At 46.4% G+C, this 24,866-nt stretch overlaps 3 protein-coding genes across 3 annotated transcripts in view; 2 read left to right on the top strand and 1 right to left on the bottom strand.

Moving 5' to 3' along the window:
* The window catches only part of LOC119433911 (transcription activator BRG1-like), a 60,028-nt gene extending 49,624 nt beyond the window's left edge, over positions 1-10,404 (top strand). The window contains 2 exon segments of the mRNA XM_049658624.1: positions 3,833-4,078; positions 10,041-10,404. Coding sequence (XP_049514581.1) covers positions 3,833-4,078; positions 10,041-10,118 — 324 coding nt within the window. The 3' untranslated portion in view covers positions 10,119-10,404.
* A 4,074-nt stretch (positions 10,405-14,478) lies between these two features.
* Positions 14,479-22,404, bottom strand: LOC119432625 (zinc finger protein 678). Its single transcript, XM_049658335.1, has 3 exons — positions 22,395-22,404; positions 19,282-19,584; positions 14,479-14,801 (listed from the first exon to the last, which is right to left on the bottom strand). Exons 1-3 carry the CDS (start codon positions 22,402-22,404, stop codon positions 14,479-14,481), a joined length of 636 nt encoding a protein of 211 aa, XP_049514292.1.
* Positions 22,405-24,171: 1,767 nt separating this feature from the next.
* The window catches only part of LOC119434134 (RING finger protein 11), a 29,172-nt gene continuing 28,477 nt past the window's right edge, over positions 24,172-24,866 (top strand). The window contains exon 1 of the mRNA XM_037701457.2: positions 24,172-24,848. Coding sequence (XP_037557385.1) covers positions 24,738-24,848 — 111 coding nt within the window. The 5' untranslated portion in view covers positions 24,172-24,737. The remainder of the gene's footprint in view (positions 24,849-24,866) is intronic.

Here is a 24,866-nt window from a genome sequence, read left to right as displayed (position 1 = left end):
CAAACCTCAAACAAATTATCTGGTCATCATCATCGTTAACCTATTTTTGTGTCAACTGCAGGACTAAGACCTCTACCGGTGATGTCGCAGTTACCTTAGCTATAACAAAGTAAATGTAAAACTAGGGATGGGCGAATAGTGAATTTGAGGTTCGAAGCTAATTCGAAGCGAATAGTGATTTGGTCGAATAATTTTGAATCGAATAGTTCGAATAGTATATATCACATATTACAGTTAATTCAAATTTCACGGGACCAAAAAAAAAATGTCCGAATTAACCGAATGCCGAATTATCAGGGTATCCAGAAAACAATAAGCAAACGCTTACTACGTCAGCACGATTTATTAGTGTAATGGATGAGCTAATCCTTTTGCTATTTTGCACAAAAGCAGTGCGGAAGCTGCAGTTCTCGTCATCTCGTGACTGATTGGCTCTTGCAGCGGCGATCGAGGCTTCACGACTTCCTTCGCAGCACGGCCGCGGCGCGCGCCATCACTTGCGACACGCTTTGCTCTATCACACGCACATCCCCATTATTTTTTCGCCAGTAAGCTGACCGCCAACAGATCGCACGTCCATCGCGATGTAGCCGGTGCTCTTCATCCTCGAAGCTTTGCACCGAGTCAAACCGAAATGTTTGTCGCAGCTGCGGCCGCTGTCGACGCGATTATGAACGGCGACTTTGCGGTGCTTCGTACGGCCACGCCAGCGGCAAAAACACGCGTGGCATAAGCTGCAGGAATTTGAGGTCTTGCCGCGCGAAATGGGTCTCCCATTTCTGCGGCAAGTGCCACGTGCCGCGAGATGAAGAACCAATCAAAAGCGACGAGGGTGACGTCACGGAGCCATGGCAACCGGACCTCCGCCACTCCGCGCCGGGTTGTCAATGGACGATCGTTGTCTCTCGCAGTTCTATGGAGCGATTTCTGGACGCTGTCTGATCGCACCTTTTTCGCGCGCGGTGATTCCGCGTTCCGAGAGTGCGCGAGATCATATCGCGCTGCCACGCGGTGAGACGCGATTGCCAAGGTGGACTTTGCGGCAAGGTGCTGACGCGCGTTTTTGCCGCTAGGGGCGCGGCCGATGCACGCACCGTCAGAACGAAACTACCGTTCGCTGCAACAACTGCAGACGAAATCGCGTTCGCTATCTATGTGATCATGGATGGCCACTACGCAGCTTTTTAGGCACGCAGCCGACACGCGTATTGAGTCAAAACGAAACTACTTTTTGCCGCAACCGCTGCAGAAGAAACCGTGGCAGCTATCGACGCGATCATGGATGGCGACTATGAAATCCCGCGGCCAACGCGTTATGCGAGGCGGTAAATGCAATAAAGGCACAAATAGGCACGAAGCGTTCCGTCGTTGCTGTCATTCACGTACGATTTCCGCTGATGACTATGGCGATGCGGACTCTGCCGCTTCGTTTCGGTTCTACGCTAGCGCCGTTTCTGCTCTTTTGCGTCGCACATTTCCATCTCTTTAAGGGGAGATGCTCCTCAGAAACATTTCTTTTTAAATAATGATGCTGGGCGAATGAAAATTTTACCACTTACAGAGCTTGATCTCTTCATTCGAAATCTACTTTTAGTTTTAGGATATCTCGATGCTTTCATGTTCTAAGTACCATGCATAAGTGAGAAGCAGTGGATGTTTGTGCAGTTGCTGGACTTAGTTAGCAGTTAGTATGATAGAGCAGTGCAAAATTATTTTTCTTGTCCTTAACACTTCATTGAGTGCTAATAAGCAAGATACTGTGATTGCCTTTACAGGCAAAATTTTAAGAGAATTTCATATCTGGTGCTGCATATTCAGTGGCTGGTGCCCGAGTACATTAAAAATTTTCATCCTTAAAAAAATAAAGTGATTGCATTAAATCCTAGATAAGTGCATTCTACATATCCTAAAAATTATGCCCATCAAGTGTGGTCTTGATTGGACCACAATAAGTACATAAAATGTTGTGCACAAACGCCTTCTTTTGCCCAAAATATGAACTTGAGAAAAATGCAATTGAAAGTTTTAAACGTTGTTTACTTCTGTTAATTATAATTATTACTTCCCAGGGATATTGTGATGTGGCAAAGCTAACCTGGGAGAGAAAAAGCTTTGGCCTTCCACCTTGCACGAGCCCAATGGCGTGTGAAACCGCGGCTTGACGCATCGCGCGCTTGAAAATATGTCATATCTCTGCCTTTTCTTGCCACCTCGAGGGCTTTAATCGAGTTTATTATACTTTTCCAGATCATTTCTGGCTCTGATTTCTTCATATGTGAAATAGGAGAGATCAATGTTGCAAAAACAACTGAAAACACAAAACCTATTTTTAAAATGAAAATCGCCGTTTTTTGACCCGCGTCTCCCCTTAATGCAAAAACTTATAGTCTTCGAGATTTATGGTTGATGTATGGCAGCCATGACGTGAAGCATACCCTCCGAGATGTGTACCTGCCATCCGTGGCTTTTGGCTGCTTATTCGGGAGTGCCGAATAATTCGAAAATATCGAATACCTGAATTCGAATCGAAGTGAATAACGAATATAGAATTATTTGATCGAATATTCGACAATACCGAATATTCGCCCATCCCTATGTAAAACTTTTCTAGAGCATACAGTATATAGACCATGTTATAAGGGAAATGCTTATAGTGCAGGACCTGATATAGTGCAGTTTTTTCAGACTCCCGTTAATTTTCCCATAGCACTCTATGTATACGCGTATCGCTTATAGTGCAGTTGCGGCAGACAAAATACCGGCTACAGTGTGGCTGCCTAGAAGTTCGGTTGTCAGCCGAGACGGCGAACGCTCCCCTCAAGCTGCAGATATACTCCGACATAACGCGCGTGCGCACACACGTCGAGCTCCGCGATGTCGCGATGGCGAACAACCAGCGTCTGTACTGCAACGACACGGCTTGTCTGGCGCCGTAGGGCGCATTCCAACGTTGCTGGCACGTGAATAGCTTTGTTCCTATTTTTCGCCCGCTGTGCCGAGCCGCGGTGGCCATGCATCCCTGAATCCCTCGCGCGGAGTGGGCAGAATGACGTAATAGCAAGAGCGCGCGCACGCAAACATGAACACATCTCACTCGATAACTGTGGAAACACACTGTCAAAACGTTGGAGTGAGGAAGCGCGGCATCAGCAGCGAGCGAATTGACCTGCGTGCTGCGTCTCACATCAACGTGAACTAAGCCACAAAAACAGCGGGGGCAGATGGCTTTTAAGATACAGCAACCCCGGCAGGCGTAGAACCCCGCCCCCCTACTCTCCCTCCAGAGCGTTGCGTGCAACGGAAGACAGCGTGCTTCCTTCCCGCTTTCCTCCCTTGTTGCGTGCGTGAGATTGAGCTGCGATCGCCAGCTCACCCTCGCACGCTTTCACTTGCACATACAGCATACGGCGCTCTTATACAGAACTTATACTTATACTTATACAGAACCTCACTGTGACAGCAGAAATGCACCTGGAGTGTCCATGTAATTGCTGTCGCAATAAAGTCGTTGTTTTGGTTATAGTGCGGATATTCGCGACTCTGGCGACTTACGTTATAAGCAGTCTATACTGTATAATTATACCGGATGCAACGAAGGCACATTTGTGCCGGATGTGATTTTGTCACAAGCTTCGACTGTGTTGCATACCTGTGACAAGTTAACTACAGCAGCTGCTAAAATCAGTAGACTGCAGTGTTGAGAATGTTCTTTATAAAAGCAGTGCTGTAGTTCAGTGTTTATTTCATGATTTGACACTCACTCAACCAGCACTGCACCAAGACAACAGGGGACGTGTGTGAGCCAAAGAAGTCTTGTCCCCCCCTTTCACAGGCTCGCATCCGTGAGCACCGGTACCGGACGCTGGACGACCTGGAGGACGACTTCATGCTGCTCTGTGTCAACGCCCAGACGTACAACGTGGAGGGCTCGCTCATCTACGAGGACTCCATCGTGCTGCAGTCGGTGTTCACCAGCGCCCGCGAGCGGTTACAGAAGGACGGCGACCTGGCCCTGGGCACGGACGACCAGGACACCGACGAGGACGGTGCCGGACCGTCGGCCGAGCACGGCTCGGAGGTGCGACCCCCTCCTCCCCTGTTGCTGCCCACGTGATGTGCTGGAAGATGATGCCCCACTCTCTCCCCATCTCTCTTTACACCATTCACCCATAACGCTCATCTAACACGGTCTTCTCTCTGCATCGTGCACCGCTCAATTGACCATAATACTAGCGCCCTTGCCCTCCCTCCGTGGCCGCCGTATCTGTGAATGCACTTCATCGGCAACATAACTAACCCGTGTGCACCTTCGTTTGGAACGTGTTGAATTTTGAGAAGAATGTTTCTCTGCTGCATTTGCCAGGGCATTTATACTTTGGCTGTGTGACCGTAATTATACTTGGCATCTATTTTTTTTTTCTTTTTTTTTCGTTGTGCATAAAAGCTAATTTTCTCATGTCTCACTGCCTGTGGAATGAGTTCTTTTATTGGTGTAACGAATGTGCGTGTTTGTGTGTGTGCTTGCGTGTGTGCATTGTTTGGTGGCATGCGGCAGTGGCATGGCAAGCCGACTTTTGCGCTGTGCGTGTTTGCCTAACCCTCGTTTGTAACACAGCCCGTGTCTGTTTGCACTGTTCCTTAGATCACAGTGCCGGATCTTGGGTGGAATTTCAGTTCTCTTTTTTGGCTCCACATCGAGGTTCGAAGTGTTTGAAATTACACGGGACGTTGGCTGCGTTGATCCGTTGAAGCAGCGCCCATCCATTGCCTACTCTCTTCTTGAACCACTTCAAGACGTAACGAAGAACTGAGACACTAAAATTAAAGAGATACTAAAGAGAAAGCTTATTTGAGCTGTAGTATTAATCGCCTCTCTACAATATCAAAAGACCTCTTTTACCATGAGGCTAAGCTTGGTAAACCAGAAAAGACAAAAACGAAAGACGGGGGGGGGGGGGGGGGAGGAGGAGGAGGAGGAGGAGGAGGGCACCAGCTCGCCGTGACAGAATGTATTTTAACACCGTCTGCTCGAGCCCTGTTAATCTTATATTAGTTAAGATGGACTATATTGTGTTCTACAGGAGCCGACAAGTGAACTGAGCAAGTTCCCAGAACATTTACTGAGCCTCAGTGACGGAAATGTGAAGAAATACCTTGAATCCATAACGTCACACTCCGTAACCGATGTTGGGGTATTGCCGCAGAATACAAAAAAATGGAGCTATGGCCTTCATTTCCTCTTTTAACAGTGAATCTGTTACTGCAAAATTACCAAAAATTGAGTCTTGAACAGCTACTTTAGTCTAAACTGACTCAGTGTTCCTCTTTAGTGTAATGAGATGTTCCGATGCAGCTTGTGCAATGGTTGATTGAATTTGGCAGCATCGTGCACACAGTGGTGGTTCTTAATATTCTTGTGCCAGTGGAAACTGTGCACCATCTGGTCCAGTGAAGTTTGCTTCAGACAGCTGTGGCCGAAATCTGAGCCCCGTCTGCTTCTGTTCACAGCGGCCTCTGTGAGTTGAGTTCGCAGGGAAACTTGAGAAGGTTGACAAGGTAGGGGCGCTACAGATATTGCCCTACCAACCGGGCATTTATTATACACAAAAAGTCAATATTCTCGATTGTGTAATAATCCCTGCTTTCGTCAAGCGGTACTCGTCTCACCTCTTCGCCTTCTCTAGTTGCCTTTCACGCTGGACAAACACAACCCTATCCTGTTTTACCCACTTCACCACTTTGTCTAGCCAGCAAGGTTTGAAAGTTAGCTTTAGTTGGAAGCAAGCCTCGCAAGCATGCACCTCTTGCACCGCCATATTGCATCATTTTACTGCACCTTACTAACAACTGCATCGCTGTCTAAAGGAAAGTGTACCGTGTCGCGTCCATCCATGTGCGAATGCTCGGGACGGCATGCATGCCGAGAGCGAACCAGTTCAACTCGGTAGACTCTTGTAACTGTCTCTGTGTAGATCTTTAACTCTCCTGGTTTCTTTTGCTTTGAAAACAGTGGTTCTCAAGCTACATATTGTGGATCACGGGGGTTGTCCGCATTCTGTTGCCAGGCACAAGGTCTAGGGTTGGACTCCTGGCTACAGTGGCCACATTCCGATGGGGCAGAAAAGCCTAAATCCTGCTGTACTTAAATTTAAGTGCAAATTATAAAGAGCCCCACAAGGTCCAACTTAATCCGACCCCCCACCCACCATGGTGTCTCTCAAAGCCTGTGTGTAGCTTTGGGACATGAAATCGCGTATATGTTGATTTTAAGCCTCCCCACTGCCACTTTACTGAATAGTAATCTCAGGTGCAACTACAGTTAAACCTCAGTTAGGGATCCCCTGGTGGTCAAAATTAATACGGAGTCCCCCACTATGGCGTGCCTGATAATCAAATCGTAGTTTTGGCATGCAATACCCTAGAACTCAATTCAACAGGAGCATTATAACGAAGTCAGTAAAATCTGCAGTTTGCTTCGTTATATGGAAATTTCGTTACATTGAAGTTTGACCTTTTATGTGAAGAGTATAGTCAGTCGCTGGATGGATTTTTCTTTCGCTGAATGGATCACAAAATTTTCCGGAATATCGGGCGATTGGAAAAAGCAAACTTGAATGACTAAAAAAAATAATCATTGTTCGATTTGAGAGTCAACTACTAAAGACATATTTTCATGCCATGTCGACGATATCTTCACATCACTTCGGCGGTACGAATTAACCGAAGCCAGCCAAGGCCTTTGCGGCGGCTGTTGCTTACAGTGCGGCTGCGCGGCCGCTGCATCTTGAAAGCGATCTGCAATGTGGACAAAGTGCGCCGAGTGCCGGTAGCTTCGTATGCACTGTGCTTTTGACATTTAGTTTGCGTTGAAGCGAGAAGCAGCACAAAGGTCAATTCGCTCGCTGCTGCTGCCGCACTTCGTCACTCCAGCAAAACGTTGTGACAGCAAGTTCCCGCGGTCATCGAGCGAGACGTGTTCATGTTTACCTGTGCGCGTGCGACACCGTGCTTGATAATTTAGTTAGTAAGCGAACGTGTACAAGTTTATACAGCCGATAAAACTACTATCCTTACTTCGTATAGCTGTCTACTAAGTTGCTGTCGCAATTGATGCTTCGCCTTTCGGGCGTAACTGCGACTTTTTGTTATTTTGATCCTAAAATTGGCCTTTACTGGATAATTAAAACTTGACCAGTCAGCATGCTCGACTCCTATGATGACCCAAATAGTGACCCCTTTAGTAGTAGCGTCCGTCTCGACAAAGCTTAGGGCTATACTGTGAATGCATTGAACACGCATCATGTCCTGTTGAAAACGCCTATTTTCGGCCTGCCCTAATGAGACTTTCAAGCAATAGCCATAGCTGACAATGTCTGATTGCGTTATTTACCTGTTCCTGATGCACGTCCACCCCACCCCTTCCCCCCTCTCTCTCTCACGAAACCTTTGAGTTCATATGCTTTACTCCATAACACCGATGTACTGTGGTGAAGCTGACTTTAGGAAACCAGTCGCCATTGTTCAGTATTCGGTCCTTGCCCGTTTTTCTTGCTAAATAATCGGTTGTGTGCTAGATTTCTGGTATTTTGTTTAGGAGCTTTAATGTCATTTATGCATTAGTTTTCTACTGTGGACTTATAGCAAGTGGGTGTGCAATTGATTTGGGAGTGTGTTAGACTCCGGCAATAACTGCGAAATGAATCGATGGTGTCTTTCAGCATTACGTGAGCCCTTCAATCATGTGTCAACATGCAGGCCCCATCAACTGCTTGGTATAATTTCTCAGTTGCCTGGCACTTGTGGTCGCATTCTTTATTGCAGTGTAAGGTTCCAGTTCTTGTCGTCAGCGAAATTTTCAATATTCCAATAGTGCTCTACAGGGAGTGATACTTGCTCAGTCTGACATCTTAGATAAGCAAACAAATTCACTGTCGCAAATAATATAGGAGGCAAATAGTGGCTTTGTTTCATTCATGTGATTACTTCTGCCAGCCATCCAGTCCACGGAACACGGTTACCAGCTTTAGCTATGCAAATGCCGCCAGTGGCTCTCCATCCTTTAGCCGTCTTGAACCACTTCACCAACGAGTTCACAGATTACGCGGGGAACCCTCCTCCTTTTCTTATTTTATAGCATCAGCTGTTTACAGCAAGTTGTCTTTTTTAGCTGGGCTTGTGTCTCGAAGTTCTGCAAGAGGGTCGTCAATGAAGGAAACATTTAGAAGAACGAATGAGAGTCAAAGAAAAGTGAGCGCGAAGCAGTTCTACTGGTGGGCCCACAAAATGGGACCACATGGCTGGCTCTTCAGGCCAACGATGCCTGAAAGCGACAATTTAAAAAAAAGCTGTGAATAGCTTACAATTCACTCGCTAATGCCTTCTCCATGTGCGCATAGACCTCGTAGTGATAGACTATTCCGCAGTAGTATCTCAAGAAAACGGCAGTTAATGCGATCATCAAACTCAATTTAAAAATGCCATGTTTGAACCACTACAGATAAATGCCCGCATTTACCAGTTAAAATGACCATATGAGAGCCTTACCATTAAAAGCAAAAGCATAATTGTCCCTCTTCTGAACTGCATCAAGACACCTGAAGAAAGAAATCTTAAAGGCAAGCATAAGGGTGTGCCTAGCAGACTGCAATGTGGGAAATGGCCAACACCATCGCAAGCAAACCAAGATTCTTATCATTGATGTAAAGTGTGCACAGAAATACAAGAAAACCAGAAATTTTGCCCACTTGATGGTATAAGTACCATTGAACTAGCAGTGGCTGCACTATTACTGCTTCATGTGTCCCTTGCGGTCTGAAATCAGTGAGAAAGGTTATGCGGAAAAGTTGTACTGCAAGCTGGAGATGCGGCTGGGAATGAGTTCTGAAGTCCCAAGTCCAGTTTAGCACAAGCCCTGTGTTGTGCTTTGCAGTTTGATCTTGGCCAAACTGGATAATACAGGTTAACACGCATCGGTTCCAATGGGGGCGGAATGCAAAAGCAATCGTGTGCAATGCGTTAGGTGCACATTAAAGAACCTCAGGTGGTCATAATTATTACGGTGTCCCCCATAACCCACTGTGCACTTTCAAAACGTTGAATCCGCAAGTTTAATTTAGCAAATGCCTCTCTTTCTGGATCTGCCCCTTTTTGTTTAATGGGCAGTGCATTTCAAGGTCACATCTCGAGAACAATCCTCACAGCCCTGTAGGACTGCTAAAGTTACGCTGATGTTTGAGATCTTGATGTAGTAATACTGTAATTGAGAACCACTGCTTTGAAACGTTGAGGTATGATCCGTACCTGAGGCATCGGCACGAACAGCAGAATTATGACCTGAATGCCTTCCATTTTCGCCGAGGGAAAGACACGGTCCCCTGCATTCACGAATGAGCCTCTGCTCGAAGCCCTTCCTCGACTCAACCTAGCAGAAGGTGGAACGGCCCCTCAGTTGAACTAGTCACTGTGTTTAATTAAGCAATGCTCTTCTGCAATTCCTGTAACAAGAAATTGCTTGAGAGACACTTCTTCGTGCCTTTCAAACGGACACTGGAAGTACCTCATGAACTGGCTGAGTAGCGTTATTGGTGCTCGTAATCGAATTGGGGTTTTGGTGCATAGAGCCCCATAATTTAATTTAAAGTCACAACTTCAACTTTGGCTCGGTGCCTAACGATGGTAAGCTGCTGTGTGCGAGGTCTCGGGCTCAATTCCCGGCTGCCGCCGCATTCTAAGCTTTGCGAAATACAAGAATGCTTGCGTACCTTGACTTAGGTGCACGTTCCCCAGGTAGTCAAAATTAAGCCGGAGCCCTCCACGACGGCAGTGTTGCTTTGGAATGTTAAACCTCGTGAATCAATCACTCAATCAATGATTCAATCAATCAATCAATCAGCCACTGCGGGGCACCGCTGCCTTTCGCCCTGGTGTAGTCAAGGAAGAGCTTCAAGTGTCGCCATGCCTGTGAATACTGCCGAGTGACAAGCTTCTTGATGCAGCTGCTTCGTTTTGTGACGCATGCCTCTCTTTGCCGGATGTTACAGGAAAAGACGAAGAAGCGCAAGAGTCGCCATGTGCGGCGGTACATCAGCGACGATGACGACACTGAAGAAAGTGACTAGTTGGCAGCGTGCCCCCCCCCCCCCCATCACCCTTACTTCCACCTTTCATTTGCACCACATCAATCGTGTCCATCGAATTTCACCCTGTGATGCCAGAGAGAGAGTCTCCCCATCAGTTCTGTTTCCTTGTACATCAACTTTCTTCTTTTTCTTTTTTTTTCTGTTTTCTCGTCACGGCCTACTTCTGTTTGTTCAGAAACTTCTTTAATGTTGTTTCTTGGCCTTTGTATCATGTTTCTATCGCTTCTAATGGGAATAAACAGCTGCTACCATCTCACAAATTGAAGCACTGTCCCGTGACATCCATGGGCCCCACTCCCTAAGAGAAAGCGTTCACAGTGAAAACTGCAACTGAATCGTAAGCACTGTTGCAGGAAAAACTGACCCTGGTATAGCGTCGTAAATGTGCTTCTACTCTTATCAACAATCAGGTTTGTGTAGAGCTCAGGCTTACAGAATTGCCCCCCTCCGGTGCATGCAGTAATATTCTTCAATGGCTGTTTTCTACAAGCATCAGTATGGTGATACAGAGCAGACCTCAAATACTGTTTCTGAAGGCGCCAGGGTTTGGTTGAATTTTGTTTCTGTAGAGTTGTTGGCAGGCAAACTTCGCATAATAAACAAACAACTGGCCCTAGCTGTTTCAGCCTTATTATTATCTGGCAAAAGGTCCGGTTGTTTCTTTTTCCAAGCATTTAATATCATCTCGTGGATTGCATTGGTTATAGCACATGGCGTAGGCATGTGAAAGAGTTAATAATTCCTGGAATACGCTCGAAGGGAGTTTAAAACTTTTTTTTTTTTTTTTCATGATGTTTTTCTCGAGTTTTTGCAGCAGTTTGAAGTTTGTGTTTCGGTTGCTTGTGCAGTGTAGTGCACCGTTAGGCCAGAACTGCTGTTTACAGTAGCAATTCTGAGTAGCAAGTATTATTTGAGCACACGAGTGTGCAGCTCGCGTAGCAGCCGGCGCCATAGGACATGGGCCTCTGGGTTCAAGACTGCATCCGACGCGGCACCTGCCGATAGCAAATGTCATCGCTGCGGCTGAAACGCAGCAGCTGGCAAAATGGTTGATTACGTTTGCCGTTAACAGGTGCCACATGCCTGTTCGTGGGGATGACTTGGATCCTGCCACCATCGCTTCATGGCACTGGCTGTTGCGCAAACCTATCACTTGCGCATTTGGGTTAAGTCTGTTGGTGGCAGTACTTTAACCTAGTAGCAAACTTCAAAGACGAATTCAAAGTGGTTGCACTGCATTTTCTTCGTAACTTTATACTGGTGTTTGGCAAATATTAGCCTCAAAGGAAATGCTACACATTTTGTAAGCCTCTAAACTAGAAACTAAGACCCCGAACAAGCACGACATGAACACACGTCACTTTGTAAAGTAATGTTGCCTTAACTGATTTCTCCTTAGTGTTGCCAACAGACCTGGATGTCCCCAATCGAATAAGGTCGCCAAGTTCACGATAACACACACACAACTGATGCCACCCCCACAACCTGACAGAGGCTTGCTGAAGATTATTTTTCTACGGTCATGTATTCAAGGACTATTGCTGCTTCTCTTTTCCCATCTTAATTAACTAGTGGGTTACCATCCTCAGACAGCCGTTGCAGTAAATCCTTGCAACACAAACATGCTATTTACTGTAGTGCTTATGTGATGCAAAGCAAATGGCTACCAAAGCTAGATTCAAGCAATGGACAGTACCACCGATTCGGTATGTGGACCAGCGTGATGTCAAGCAGCACTGAATGTCACCGCGCTCCCAAGGCAAAGCTGCTGACAAGATAACTTAGTGCCACCGCGTCATGTTCCACTCGCGCACGAACTGAACGAGGGGGCCTCTTCGATTATCCGTTCCGACAGTCCCAGACTGCCCGAGGCGCTCCTTTCAGCCCATGAGTGTTACGTATGCCACGTCTTGGACTTTCCGGGACTGTCCGGGACAGCTAACCGAAGAGGCCCAACAATTTATTTATCATTTGAATCCCTCTCACTGGAGGGAAGAAAAGCTGACTGTCATGGGCATCGTCGTGGACACTGGAACTGCTCCAGAGCAAAGTGTCTTGGAGTGTGTAAAGAAAGGTAGATGGTGGGAAATAATGTAAACATGAGAATGGAAAAGAGGGAAAAGTAAAAGTGAGAGTAGGAGCTGAGCGCGCAGAGTGCTTGCATACTACAGTAAATTTCTGTGCTCATGATCGTGCTCCTTTTGTAGGGCCTGTGGGGAAGCCGCTTGCAGCCACTTTAAAGCCAACTTTTCTATAGGCATTCCACAGACCATCTTTTTAAGCATTCGTCAGCAGCTCTGCCTAAAAGGCAGCCCTAGCACACTGCAATATAGCAGGCTGCCTAGCTTTCAGGTCACATTTATAAAAATTTCTTGGTTTCAGCACCGATTGAACTTGTACATGCCGCGCTAAGATCCATAGCGTCACAAAGCTTTTCTTTGCAGTGCTTTTATTTTTCCATGGTTGGAGTTGCAAGAATTCCAGTTTTCAGCAGTTCTCAAAGACCTGTTGGCGAAAACAAAAGGGTACAGACTTTGATAGATACCACGGGAGCCTTTGAGCCACTGGCACCGTAGGTCTACACAGGAAGAGTTTTGACAAGCTTGACCCTGTAACAATGTGGCTGTAACTAAGTTGTGGCTAAATGCAGCAGGCGCCAAAACACAGTGCATCGTGGAGAGCTGTTCATCTCTTGCATTGCATCAAATGCACCATGCGCACATCAGGCTTTGCATGCTTCTTATTGGGAACAGCTACATTAACTATGCTGTCTCATTAACAACGCGAATCAGTATTCCAGAGGAAGGTGACACTGCAGCTGGTGCACAATGTGAATAAATAATCGGGATTCAATGAATGAAGGCATGAATGAATGAAGCAGTGCACGCAACAGTGCAGTTTTACACCAATACGGGGCAGCCACTTTTCCCGTTCCTTTTCAGTTCCTTTATGGACTGTGGCTTTTGGCACAAATTGAAGTTGCGCAGATGCAATACTTTCATTATGTAAGGCAAAGTCTGCAATATGCTAGTGTCCTGCTCTTCTAACGACTGTACTACTTAGTCTTAAAGGAGTAGTAATGCGACACTTTCTCTGTTACTCTTTGTGCAAGTGTGCGTTAAGTGAAGGCCCAAGCCCTGTGAGCCCTATGAAAATGCAGGCGTCAGAGTGCCCAATAAATAATTTAACAGGATGCATGTTTCTACAAAGCACTTTCGTTTTGGGTACACGGAGTAGATGTGTATTAGGATGTTGCTATACAATTCCTGCAATTGCTGCAGCTGCCACACACGAGCACTGCCAGAAGAAATGCCATGCAGCACTCTTGCTTATTTATTTTATATGTCATCGCACCTTTAGCCTGATTGCCACATGACATCAGCAATTGTCTCGCTCCGTGTAATGACGCCGGGATAGTGTCGATGACACCGGCTATGGCATTTGAGACTAATTTTAGTATCAAATTAAAATGCCGCATGTTTCCCAAACTTCACACTAAGTGCTTTCCTTCTGCAAGCGTGAAGAGTGTGGCACAGCTTTCTGAAACTTTGAAAATGTGCATCAGTACTCCTTAATTTTGACAAATTGGGAAATCTAAAGATAGAGCAAGCCAATCAGACTGCGGTTGTCAGCCATATTCCTGCACCACATCACTCTGCATGTCAAGATGGATCGCTGCCAGGACGTGTCGTCAGGTGCAGGTTGATCAGCCAGCGCTATCAGCATACATGGTCCGAACCAGCTTGACTCGGTAAGAATGATGCGTACTTTGACACAGAAGTTTGCACCTTCCCATGTGCATAGAGCAGTGTTGACAAAGTATACTGTAGCACAGAAGGAAAATACGAAGAAAAAAAAAAAAAAAAGCAGGAATAGTGACTAAAGCTGGTGGCGTCGGGCCTAGTGCCACTAGTTGGAAAGGACCAGTCTTGAAGGAAGACTCGAGGAAACACTGTCTCGCAGTCCAAAAGCCCAGCAGTGCAGCATTGTTATCACCGGACACTGCAGTAGAACGCTGGTGATGAGATTTTTACGAAACCACAAGAAAATAAGTGCCAACAAACTTCCAAGTGCAGGGAAGCTAGCAGCACAGAGGCTTTGTGCTTGGACAACAAAAACATGATGTAGCAGCTACGAAAACACCACGAACGGGATGTATCAGTGGGGTTCTACTGTAAAGGCAGCACCGGTGCATTCCAGTGGTGCTGCTGATGTCTCTGAGGTAGGCATCGTCTCGTCAGAAATAAAGGCGACATCCGGTATGTTGCACTGAAACGTGGCACGACGGTTCGCCTCCTTAAAGGGGCCTCCGAATGGTGGGCACCCGAAGGAAGCGCGGTCACTCTATGTGCCCGTGTTGATACAGCATGTGAGTCCGCAGGCTGCTGCTCTGGGTGAAGTGCTGCTTGCAGTGCCGGCACACAAACGGCCGCTCGCCCGTGTGGCAGCGTTTGTGCCGGTTGAGGTTGCTGGGGTCGGTGAAGGCGCTCGGGCAGATGTTGCAGCGAAAGGGGCGCTCGCCCGTGTGCACCCGTGCATGGATACGCATGTAGCTGCGGCTGCTGCACCGGTAGTTGCACTGGTCGCACTGGATCAGGCGCCGGTTGCGGATGGTGTCGAGGGCCAGCCGCGACCTCGCGTTCCAGAGAACTTCCAGGGCGCCTGCGTGAGTGAGGCAACTTTGCACAAGGAGAGCAAAACTATGTGCATTTGCCTGCTCGACGCAGTGGAGTCGCAGAGCTGGCCTGTTACCACCCTCCGAGCAAAGAAATGGCATAATGCTAAATAAATAGTACATGAAGCAGGAAGCTCAGTTTAGTGTTTACGAAGACCAGATGACCATAATGACGTGACAGCTAGGAACTTTTACAATGATAGATGGGTAAACCAACACCCATAATTTTAATGTATAAGTCATTTCAAACTGCCAGATCCTTTTTGCAAGGTCTAGCATATAGCGAAGTGTACTAAACTTTAAATTTACCAGTTATTCCACACAGATGTACAAGTCCTCTGCACAACTGTACTTGCCAAAGAATAGAAAAGTTACTTTGCACTGCTGCATAAAATTTCCAGATGAAGCACGCCGAGGGCAATGTTCTTATTGGTTTATCCATCAATATGGCAGCCCGTCTTTCCGAGGACTGCATCTAGATTCAACTTCGGCTCTAATGTGCAAATACCTATTGTTTGGCGTTCTACATCAAAGTTATCTTGTTCCATTATTGGTCTATTATCTAGGCACGACCTGCATGAAGTGCAACACAATGCTTCAGTATTCAATTAAGGCAATAACAGACATTACAAGTCAACAGCAGCTTCTGTTATTGAATATAGAAGTACCACGAGAACACAGCTTGTAGTTTTGAGTGGAGAAGTTTTTTAGTGCAGGGGATGCTTGTGCGAAGCCATTTCACCCACTGGCAAATTATTCGCAGTTAAAAGGCTTCACGTGATATGCCAGCAAGTTTCCAACTAACAAAGGGGAAAAACACTAGGCAGAAGCTGTTTACTTCTGCAAAGCCTTTTTCTCCAAAGCATGCGACGCAGGACTATGTGATTCAACATGGCTTTTGAGGTTGAACAGTACAGAAAATGAAGACAAACTGACAACGATTTGTGGTGTGTGTTCTTTCTGTCCTTGCTTTCTGCACTGTTCTACCATCGAAATATTTTTAGCCACTGGTTAATTTACTCAAGGTTTAGGCTTCGCGTAAGCAGCCCTTGGATTCTATGGACATTTAGATACTGAAGGCCAAGTAGACTGCGAGCCCACTCATCGGCCAATTAAAAGACAAATCTGCCAGCACTAAGGTCCGCAAACCTTCAGGTGAGAAGAAGGCGGGACGTGCACTAATCCTGTCTGCTTTTTCTTTACCAAATGTCGACCTTTAGCACTGATGGACTTGTTTCCAAAACCACAAAGCCACCTAGGCCACCTTTCAGTTGTAACTTAATGGCCACACTAACGTTCAGCAGCAGAGGCAGACAGCATGCATGACACTAGACAAAAACAGCAAACGGAATGAGGTCACAAAGAACCATTATTTGCCACTACCCTCCCCCACTTAGAAATTTCTAAAAAGCAATGCTACGTTAATTTACTCTAAGTTCTTCTTAAAGAGTCGATTTGCCTGTCTTCAGCAGAAAGAAGTTAATTATAATGCAAGGAACATGTTAACGTTTTTGTATTCTGTGCGCCAACTGCAGCGCTCGTATGTTACATGATGTCACGTATTTCAATGTATATTCTCGTGTTTTGACTGTTTTTCTGTTCAGAAAGAGTTCTATTAACTAGCTAGGTTGAGTGTTTGTTTCCTTTAGGATGCAATTTAATCCTATCAACAATCTATTCAACAATCTATTAACGAGTCCCGAGCAGATGCTGTCCAAATCTCGGAACATCACGACGAGCAGACATGAGAACTTCGGACCTGTCCTTCATTGTTACATCTTTTCCGGCTTAGCAGGACTCCAGTTACACTAATACTGACTGTTCTGGTGTTCCAGGAGCGTAGTTTAGCAAAACAGCTTAAGTTAACATTCATCTTTAGTGTTCTTTAGCAAGCAGCACAGCTCAAACGTAAGCTTGAGCTTTTTTTTTTTACAAATCTAATCCTTTAGTCATGACAGGCTCACTGCACAATTTTCAGAAGTAAATGTGAATAATTTATTCATGCTTCTCATTGCCTCGGCATATCACCCAAGGAAAGTTCATGCGCTCAATTCCACGTTTTTGCATTTAACAAAATCTCTACAATTATCTCAGTAACTGACAGACACAAGAACAATGGCAGGAAAATTGACTCAACATTCTCGTTCTTGTTGGCAAGTGTGCCTGTAAGTTACTGTTGACATGACTTTCCTTAAATAAACACAATCTCACTTCAGGACTGTTACTGCACAGCGTAAAACACCGGTTTCCAAGTATGAAGGTTATCTTAGACTATAACTTCTCCCATACAAGAACTGAAATTTGGGCGGGTTTATACATATGCATGATTGCCTTATAACACAAGTAAGACGTCAACAAGAGGAAACGACAGGACAAACGCTGACTTCAAACTACAGTTTGTTCCCAACGAAAAGTGCTTTTTCTAACCGCCAACACAAAAACATAAAAGTTCTTGTGTAAAAGCTCTTTCACCTGTGGCGTCGTCTTCCTTACGCTATTAAGGCAATCGTGAACCTCTCCCATGACTGAGCACACACATTCTGTGAGCAATTTCACGTGTCTATGGAAAAAAAAAAAAAAAAGTTGCAGTATAGATTCTCTTTGCTATGTAATCTTATGGCCATTGATGAACAAGTTGAAAAACCTGCCTAATAAACATGACTTACTGAGCGTCTTATACAGAGCTAAGCTGGCCACTGTAAAAAATTTTTAAGCTAGCCAGTATAGACTTCTTCAATCAAAAACATGAATCAGAGCTGTGACAGCTTAAGCAAAGTGTCCCTCACCAGGTTTGGGCATCGCAAACAAACACGGTGCTCAAATCATGAGGGGACGATTATGTGCAAGGTAACACACTGATGCAGGCCTCAAGAATGGCTGAAAAATTGAACAGAAACTGACACACTCTCCTCCTAAAAGGAAGCCGTCTTGCCACCAGCAGGGACAACGTCACAGCCCTCATCTCCGATTAGGAAGAAAACGGGAGGAACGTCAATTGCGGGTGCTGATCGAGGCAACAGGAGAGAGCTTCTACTGAGAGGAGGGCAGTTGACCTCCTCACACGATTTCATTAACACTTTATTCGCTGATACCTTCCCGCTACTACTAAGCACTTTTCAAAAATTCTTGTGGTAGAACACTCTATGAACTGTGCTTTAAAATAACTTGCATTGTATAAATAAAATTTTTGCTGTGACTGGGCGAGGGGCACTTCAAATGGCAGTTTATCGTATTGTTTTGGGAAAGGTATTTGCACTGATGCAAGAATGCGCAGGGCAAAACGCTATCAATAGGACTAACACGAGCGCGTGCTCGTAATGATGCATTTTTTTTTCTTTGTCTTCTCCCAATAGTGAAGTCTTCAGCACTGCAGCGCAAGCCACACTGTGACATAGAGTATCATATATTTTTCTGTAATGCCCAACATACATATCAACACCACAGTTTCTTTGGAGAAAAGTGCCTCACACTTTCTATAAGTGAGTAGCATACACCACGCATTAACAATAATGCCATCCTCCGTTAACAAAAGGGTGAGTGTGGCAAAAGACAGTTAAAGAAGGGTATGGAAGCAAAGCAGACAGCAAATTTCAATACTGATGAAGTAAAACGCGTGAGAATTGCCAGAAACTAGTGAGAACAGGCACATTACTTGTTCTCGAGAGATCCCGTGGTGTGAACCCCAGCGGAGCTGGCTTCACTGCATGCCTCTGCTTTGTACAACTTGTTGGTATTGGGAGGTTTCAAGAAGACTGGAATAACGTGCTAAAGATCTTTGGCAAAGTATGCGTAGCTGTCACTTTCGTTGAAAGAAAGAACGCCTAAAGTCTGCACCCGAAACGACGGATATCCCGCCGCTGTGTACAGAAGTGAATTTCGCCATTTATGAAGTTTTCTGCTGTCCTTTTCAAGCACAGAGCACGTTCTGTATGCAAAGCTGAACTGTATTGCCATAGCGGCACAAGGGCGAGGTGGTGCGAAAGCAAAAAGGAAAAGGTCGATAAAAAAAAGAGGATTTTAGCACAACGATAATGTACAAGCACATAAGTGAATAAAAGAATGAACACCCAGGAACAGCAGCACTTGCGATAACATCTTGAGCCGCTCCGCATAACTGACTAGAGGCATTCTTTCACTGAAAGACCCTTCGCTTTTTCAAATACAAAAGACGCGCAAGTTCCTTGGCAATAATTAGGTCGCTTGCGTCACGTGTATGTCGGCTGATAAGTGAAATACAGTCAGCCGTCCCAATAAATAGGTTCGGCTAAATGTAGCGTCACAAGATGTGACCACCGCTGCTGCTGTTCACATCTTTGCCTTCTGGTATACTTAAAAACTACACCAGCGGGTCTCCATCATGCTAAAAGCTCTCCAATAGGTTGACTGTGGGTACACGAAGCACGTCACGCAAAGTGCATACGATGCACACGCCACTGCGCGTCATCACTGCTTGTGTTGTCCGAGCACAGTGCGTCTTGAGGGAGCTGGTCTGGTTGAAACGCAGGCCGCAGTGTTCGCATTCGTACGGACGCTCGCCAGTGTGGCAGCGCCGGTGCCGGTTGAGGTTGCTGCGGTCCTTGAACCTCCTCGAGCAGAAAGTGCAGTGGTAGGGCTGCTCGCCCGTGTGCACCCGAATGTGGCGTCGCAGGTAGGCGCGGTTCGTGCAGTTGTAGGAGCAGTGCGGGCACTGTATCCTGACCTCCTCATCGGGAAGGGGCTCAACGCACTCCGCTAAGGAGTACACGGATCCCAAAATGATGGCGTTGTCGTCTGCACAGAATAGCAGATGGAGAAATGCCGTCAGGTGCAAATATGCGCAACCCATTGGCAACAACTGTCTTTGAGACCAAGCAAAGAGGCCCTGCGACACTCTCTTAAAGTCTTAAGTAAACCTGCCTCATCGCTGGACAATCGTCGCACGAACACGTGAGCCAAACATCATTCCAGTACAGGCTGCTGTGCTCTTGCTTGAAAGACTGCTTACTGTTATTTTTGATCGGCTTCTTGAAACCCCTGCCACTTGTGCTTATTGCGGCGCATCAACAGGCACGACATCTGTCAGCCAGGTTTCTGTTCACACCGTGCCTAATCGGTGCCGCCTGCTGATCCAAAACCCCCCCAAAAAATATTACGAGTGATGAGGCAGTGGCAAAAGGCTGGCGGCATGTAATACCAATGTGCTGACACCTATTGCCTCTGAGATCAGGCAGCACAATGAACAAATCTCGGAATTTATGCCAATACCAACGCTCAGCACGATGATGGGCAAGGAAATAAACACAGTACTCCATGCAGGCACAGCTCTGAGCAGAGTAAAAACAGAAATATCCACAAGGTCACGTCTTTCAATACAAGACTCATTCTGCCCATTCCTTACAAAGTGTCACAGGACCCCTTTGAGTACAAGTTTAAGTCCAGTTAGATATGTCGAAACGAATGTAAATTGTGTGGTGTTGTCACCACTGAACTTAGCCTTAAAAAATAATTACGGTCTATGATGAAACTAAGAACCAGATCCAAAGTGGTAAGTCTCATAACAAAGCAAATCTTTGTTTGGGCACAGCACAAAATTTGCTCAGCAAATGCAAACACATCATGATTTTATGCAACTCCACCATTGGTATTGTACTTCTGATTGTTTCAAATTCATTTTAACACGCTTCAGCTGTAGCTGGGACAACATCAAGTAGGTTCATTTGTACTACGTAATAAAAAAAATGTGCATTAAAAAATTTACCAAACTTCTTAGCGCTTTCTTTTTTTTATGCATGAATATCCGAGTGATTAGGCAATGACAAATGATATTGCTTTTGCATGGTCACACACACACAAATAGACTTCTAAGGTTGCTCCATTCATGTCTACTGCTAATTTTTCAATAATAATTCGGCAATCACACAACAATACACATGCGGACTATCTACTAATAACATAAAATAGGCAGTTTGTATATTTATGCAAACAAAAAACTGCAGGGCAGGAATAATATAACAATTCAATTTCAGTTCCATTGCTTTCTTGCACTTCGTTGCTGGCCTGTATTGCCTCCTGCCTACATCATCGCTAGAACTAGCTAGTTGGTGGTTAGCAAATGAAACAAATGACCCAAATGAATTGTTGCATTATACTGGCCCTGTATTTTAGCGGCATCCTGTGACACAAACACAGTTCAGCTAAGAATGCACGTCGACACATTGCAGCATGAACATAAGTACACCGAAAGGAATGAGAAAATGCTACAGAAGACTTCAATTTTAGTAAAATCGACTAATGCAAAGAAGAAGAAAAAAAAGGCAGGTGGTACTAAAGACACCATGGGTTGAGTGTTTAAACTGTACTACAAAACAGAGGTATGTGCTAATGAATTTGTACGTCACAACACCACATAAACCTTCCCATTTGGTCAAAGCACAACAGCAAAGCACTAGGTCATCGCTGGGCCACAGTACTATAAAACAAAATGGGGTGGAGGGGAGAGAGGGTAAAAAAGTGCATCACCAAAAAAAAAAAAAAAAAAAAAAATTACATAAGCGATAGGCGGAAAAAAAAAAGAAAGCAAAAAAAAGTTATTGTAATACGTCACACCGGTATTATCGGGCCCGTCCCGTATCGAATTTCGCTATCACGATTGGCTCCTTTCCTCAACCTGCGCAAATGAACCAATCGCGATGGAGAAATTCGATCCCGATCGAACGTGTTCCGTGCGACACCGGTATATAAGCCGGCACGCATACCGCCACAGTATGTTCTGCAAGAGGCCACGGTAGACTTTCACTAACGCGGCCCGATGTTTCATTCAGTGAACGCGATCGAAAATTTGCAGCAACGCGACTGTAATTAACGGTCCCACAGAAGTTGCAACGCAACCACAACACGAAACGTTCACAGCTTCACCTTTCTTTTTCGAGCACTTTTTTTTTTTTAGTTTATTTTTAGGTCGGCACGTAGTTGCTATAAGCAATGCGATGGAAACCGTACTGTGTAAAATTGGCACGCTGCAGGCTTCGTCCCCTTACTGTTTTAACTCAAGTACAGGCACCTAATTCTCAGATGGACGCTTCAACAAGAGCTCTACGCAGTGTACTAAACAGTAAACGCACAACTGCAGGCAACCGAGAATTAACGAATCAGATTAATATTTCGCAAACAGGCGTAATACGCGACAAAGTTAAAAAGAACAGGGCAGGTAACAGAAAAAAGAAAGCACTCCAAGAAAAGAACGTAATGTCCTTCGCGTTTTCACTGCACGGACCGAGTCCACAGGAGTCTTCGTTTGGACATCCAGCCATAACGAGCGTTATGAAAAGGCCGATAAACAAAGAACACTTCGTTAATCACTCTGGAACACACATGCTTTGGCCGAGCACGAATAAACAAATCGGTTTGGTCGTTTGAGTCACGGTTTCTCAAGCTCACACAATCGGTCGCTCCACCGACGCAGAACAGTGAGAACCATTCGAGAGACTCCGAAGTACTGGTACGCGCGAGAGTAAAGCCAAGCGGGCGCCTTTACGGCGTTAAAAACATATATCCGTGATATTTCTCAACGTAAACGCCTGCCGCAATGTCAAATACGGCACCTGCAGCCATGTTACTTTTCATTGTGGTCATTTCCATTTTGTGACGCCTCGAAATGAGTGGCGTTAGTGGCAAAGTTTCGGTTTCGTCGCGAGGTTTTGTCACAGAACACCCATGCATGAACGCCCATGTCTCTGCATGAAAGTCAATGGGGGTTTTCCTGAGCTAATACAGATGTCACGCGGTGCCACACGGCGCACTTTCGTTCGCGATCGAGATTGAACTTATAGATTTCGATTGGACATTTTGCGCAATTAAGCTGCAGGAGAGAGCCAATCGCAGTTGAGAATTTAGATCCGGATCGTGCTCGATCGCGATCGAAAGTCTCCGTGTGACGCCGGTATTAAACGAACAAAGTGTAGGCATAAACAAAACTTTATTAACGAACTTTGAAAAAAAAAAAAAAAACGAAGTGACAAATGCTGCGGGAACGCAACAAACAAGGGACGCCGAGTCCTTCTCGACGTTGGAAGAAATTAAAATAATTGGATGGCCGTCAAACTGCGTTACACAGCAGTGATCGTAGACAGCACGTTGAGCCTTCTCGACGTTGGAAGAAATTAAAATAAATGGATGGCCGTCAAACTGCGTTACATAGCAGTGATCGTAGACAGCACGTTGAGCAACTTCTTCTCGTCATCCGTCGCCGGACGCGTGGATACCACGGAAAGTTGTCCGGCTCGGTTCATGAAGCCGACGCAGCGGAGCAGAGTGCCCTTCTTCAGTTGTCCGAGAGGCCTGTCCATCTGGTAGAAGATGCAGTTGACGCTCGACCTTTCCTCTCTCAGCGTGAAATGCTTAGTCAGTCCCTGGCGGCTCGCGGTGGGCACGCTGTCCAGCACGCCGAACACTTCGCACAAGCCGCGGGTGCATTTCACCGAAGCGACCCCGTAGCTCGGAATGCGAAAGCCGACAGTTTCGTCGCTGACAGCTCGTCCTGCCGCTACGGGATTATCGGTGGAGACTTCACTTTGCGGCGGGATTTTGTAAGCGGTGCTCGACGGATCTCGTTTTGGGAGGAATTGAGCTACTGGCTGAGCTCTGTTGATGTTTCCGGCCGCCGGGCGCTGAACTGAGGGACCCGCTCGAGTACTAGGGGAAGCCCGAGGATGCGGTGAAGCTGACCTCCACGATGGAAGTGGAGCGCTGGGTTGATGAACAGGTTGTTGTTGCGACTGCTGCTGCTCTAATTTTGGTTTCGGCTTCTTCAGTATACCTGGCCTAGGTCCACTCGATGCCGTATGAGCTCCTCGGCCCCTAGTTGGTGCAGCTGCAGCTCGAGGGGGTGCTTGGTAAGGAGCCCGGAACGGCGGTTGCTGACTCTGAGCGGAGCGTGCCATCGGCGACGGCCTGCCTCCGTACGGCAGCGTTGTTTGTCGCAAGGGTGACTGCCTGCCTCTGACTTCTCTGACATTTGTCCTCTGCATGGTCTCCAGATGAAAGCGTTCTATAATCACTGGACGTGTGTAGATTGCTGTCGTCGAGAGCTGCTGCCCAACACTTCCCAAATGCTTTTCAGTAACCTGTCGTCTGCTACGCAAAGCTACACGCGACCGAAAATTCGCTTTATTTCAACGCAGTTTTGAACAGGTGCCTTTTATCTAAAGACTAATTTGTCATTTGTTCAATACTCTTTAAAACCTATGTGTTTTACTTCTGCGCGAAACAGAAAATTTAAAAGTTTGTTACTGCTGCTACCGCTGCGAGGCGCAGCGGTCGCTGTCTGCCGCCGAGTTCGCGCAGTGATCGTCGGTCATGTTTACTGTTATTTTTCGCTGCTGACCGAAGACGCATCGGCCGATGACTTTTTCGTGCTTTGCCCGCTGATCGACAGCGCGTAGCTATGTGTTCCTCGGTGACGCCTGCGCCAGCTCCGGCGAACCGACACAAAAGGCGACGCGCCGTCTGGGCGATTCGATGAGTGTTGTGACAAACAAAGGCGACCCGACGAGAACTTCAAAAGGAGCGAGAGTGTAAAAATCAGCGTATCAGTCGTGCCGAGCGTCTAAAAGCTCAGGCAGGCGCCGTCAAAATTCTTTTCCCACGTCCTGCGATGAGTCTTCGGACCCTTTCCAGGCAAAGGGGAGTGCCAAATTAGCTCGGAAACAGCCCTGAGTTTCCTGCCAGTCCGACGAGCGAAACGCGACGGACGACGTCGTCGTCGGGCATGTCACGTCTCGACGTTAGGCCTACTGCCACCAGACGCGTTGACGACTTGGACGGCCGCCGCTGGTGTGTTGTGCGTTCCCGGATTATCATGGTTTTTCCGAGAGCCGTCGGCCCCCGCCGTTGCCAGCTGCTGATGTTCTGAAGCGACGCGCTCGACCCCCACACATCGGCCAGCCATGGGAAATTGCCTCAAGTCGATGTCGTCCGATGACATCTCGCTGCTGAGGGATAACCAAGGCACAAGGGACTCGTCAGCTGATCAGCTCGGACCCCCGCCGCCTTACCAGGTGTGTGTGTGTGTGTGC

This window comes from Dermacentor silvarum, chromosome 11 (assembly GCF_013339745.2).
Source record: "Dermacentor silvarum isolate Dsil-2018 chromosome 11, BIME_Dsil_1.4, whole genome shotgun sequence".
Classification (NCBI taxonomy): Eukaryota; Metazoa; Arthropoda; class Arachnida; order Ixodida; family Ixodidae; genus Dermacentor; species Dermacentor silvarum.
Note: the sequence above shows the minus strand (reverse complement) of the source record. Positions and strands in the feature narration are given on the sequence as shown.

Bases quoted from the DNA above. Each gene is read 5' to 3' on its own strand.
- LOC119432625 (XM_049658335.1), bottom strand. The intron at 14,802-19,281 runs GTGCTCGGACAA...TCACTCACGCAG, and splicing joins CAGCTCCCTCAAGACGCACT to GCGCCCTGGAAGTTCTCTGG.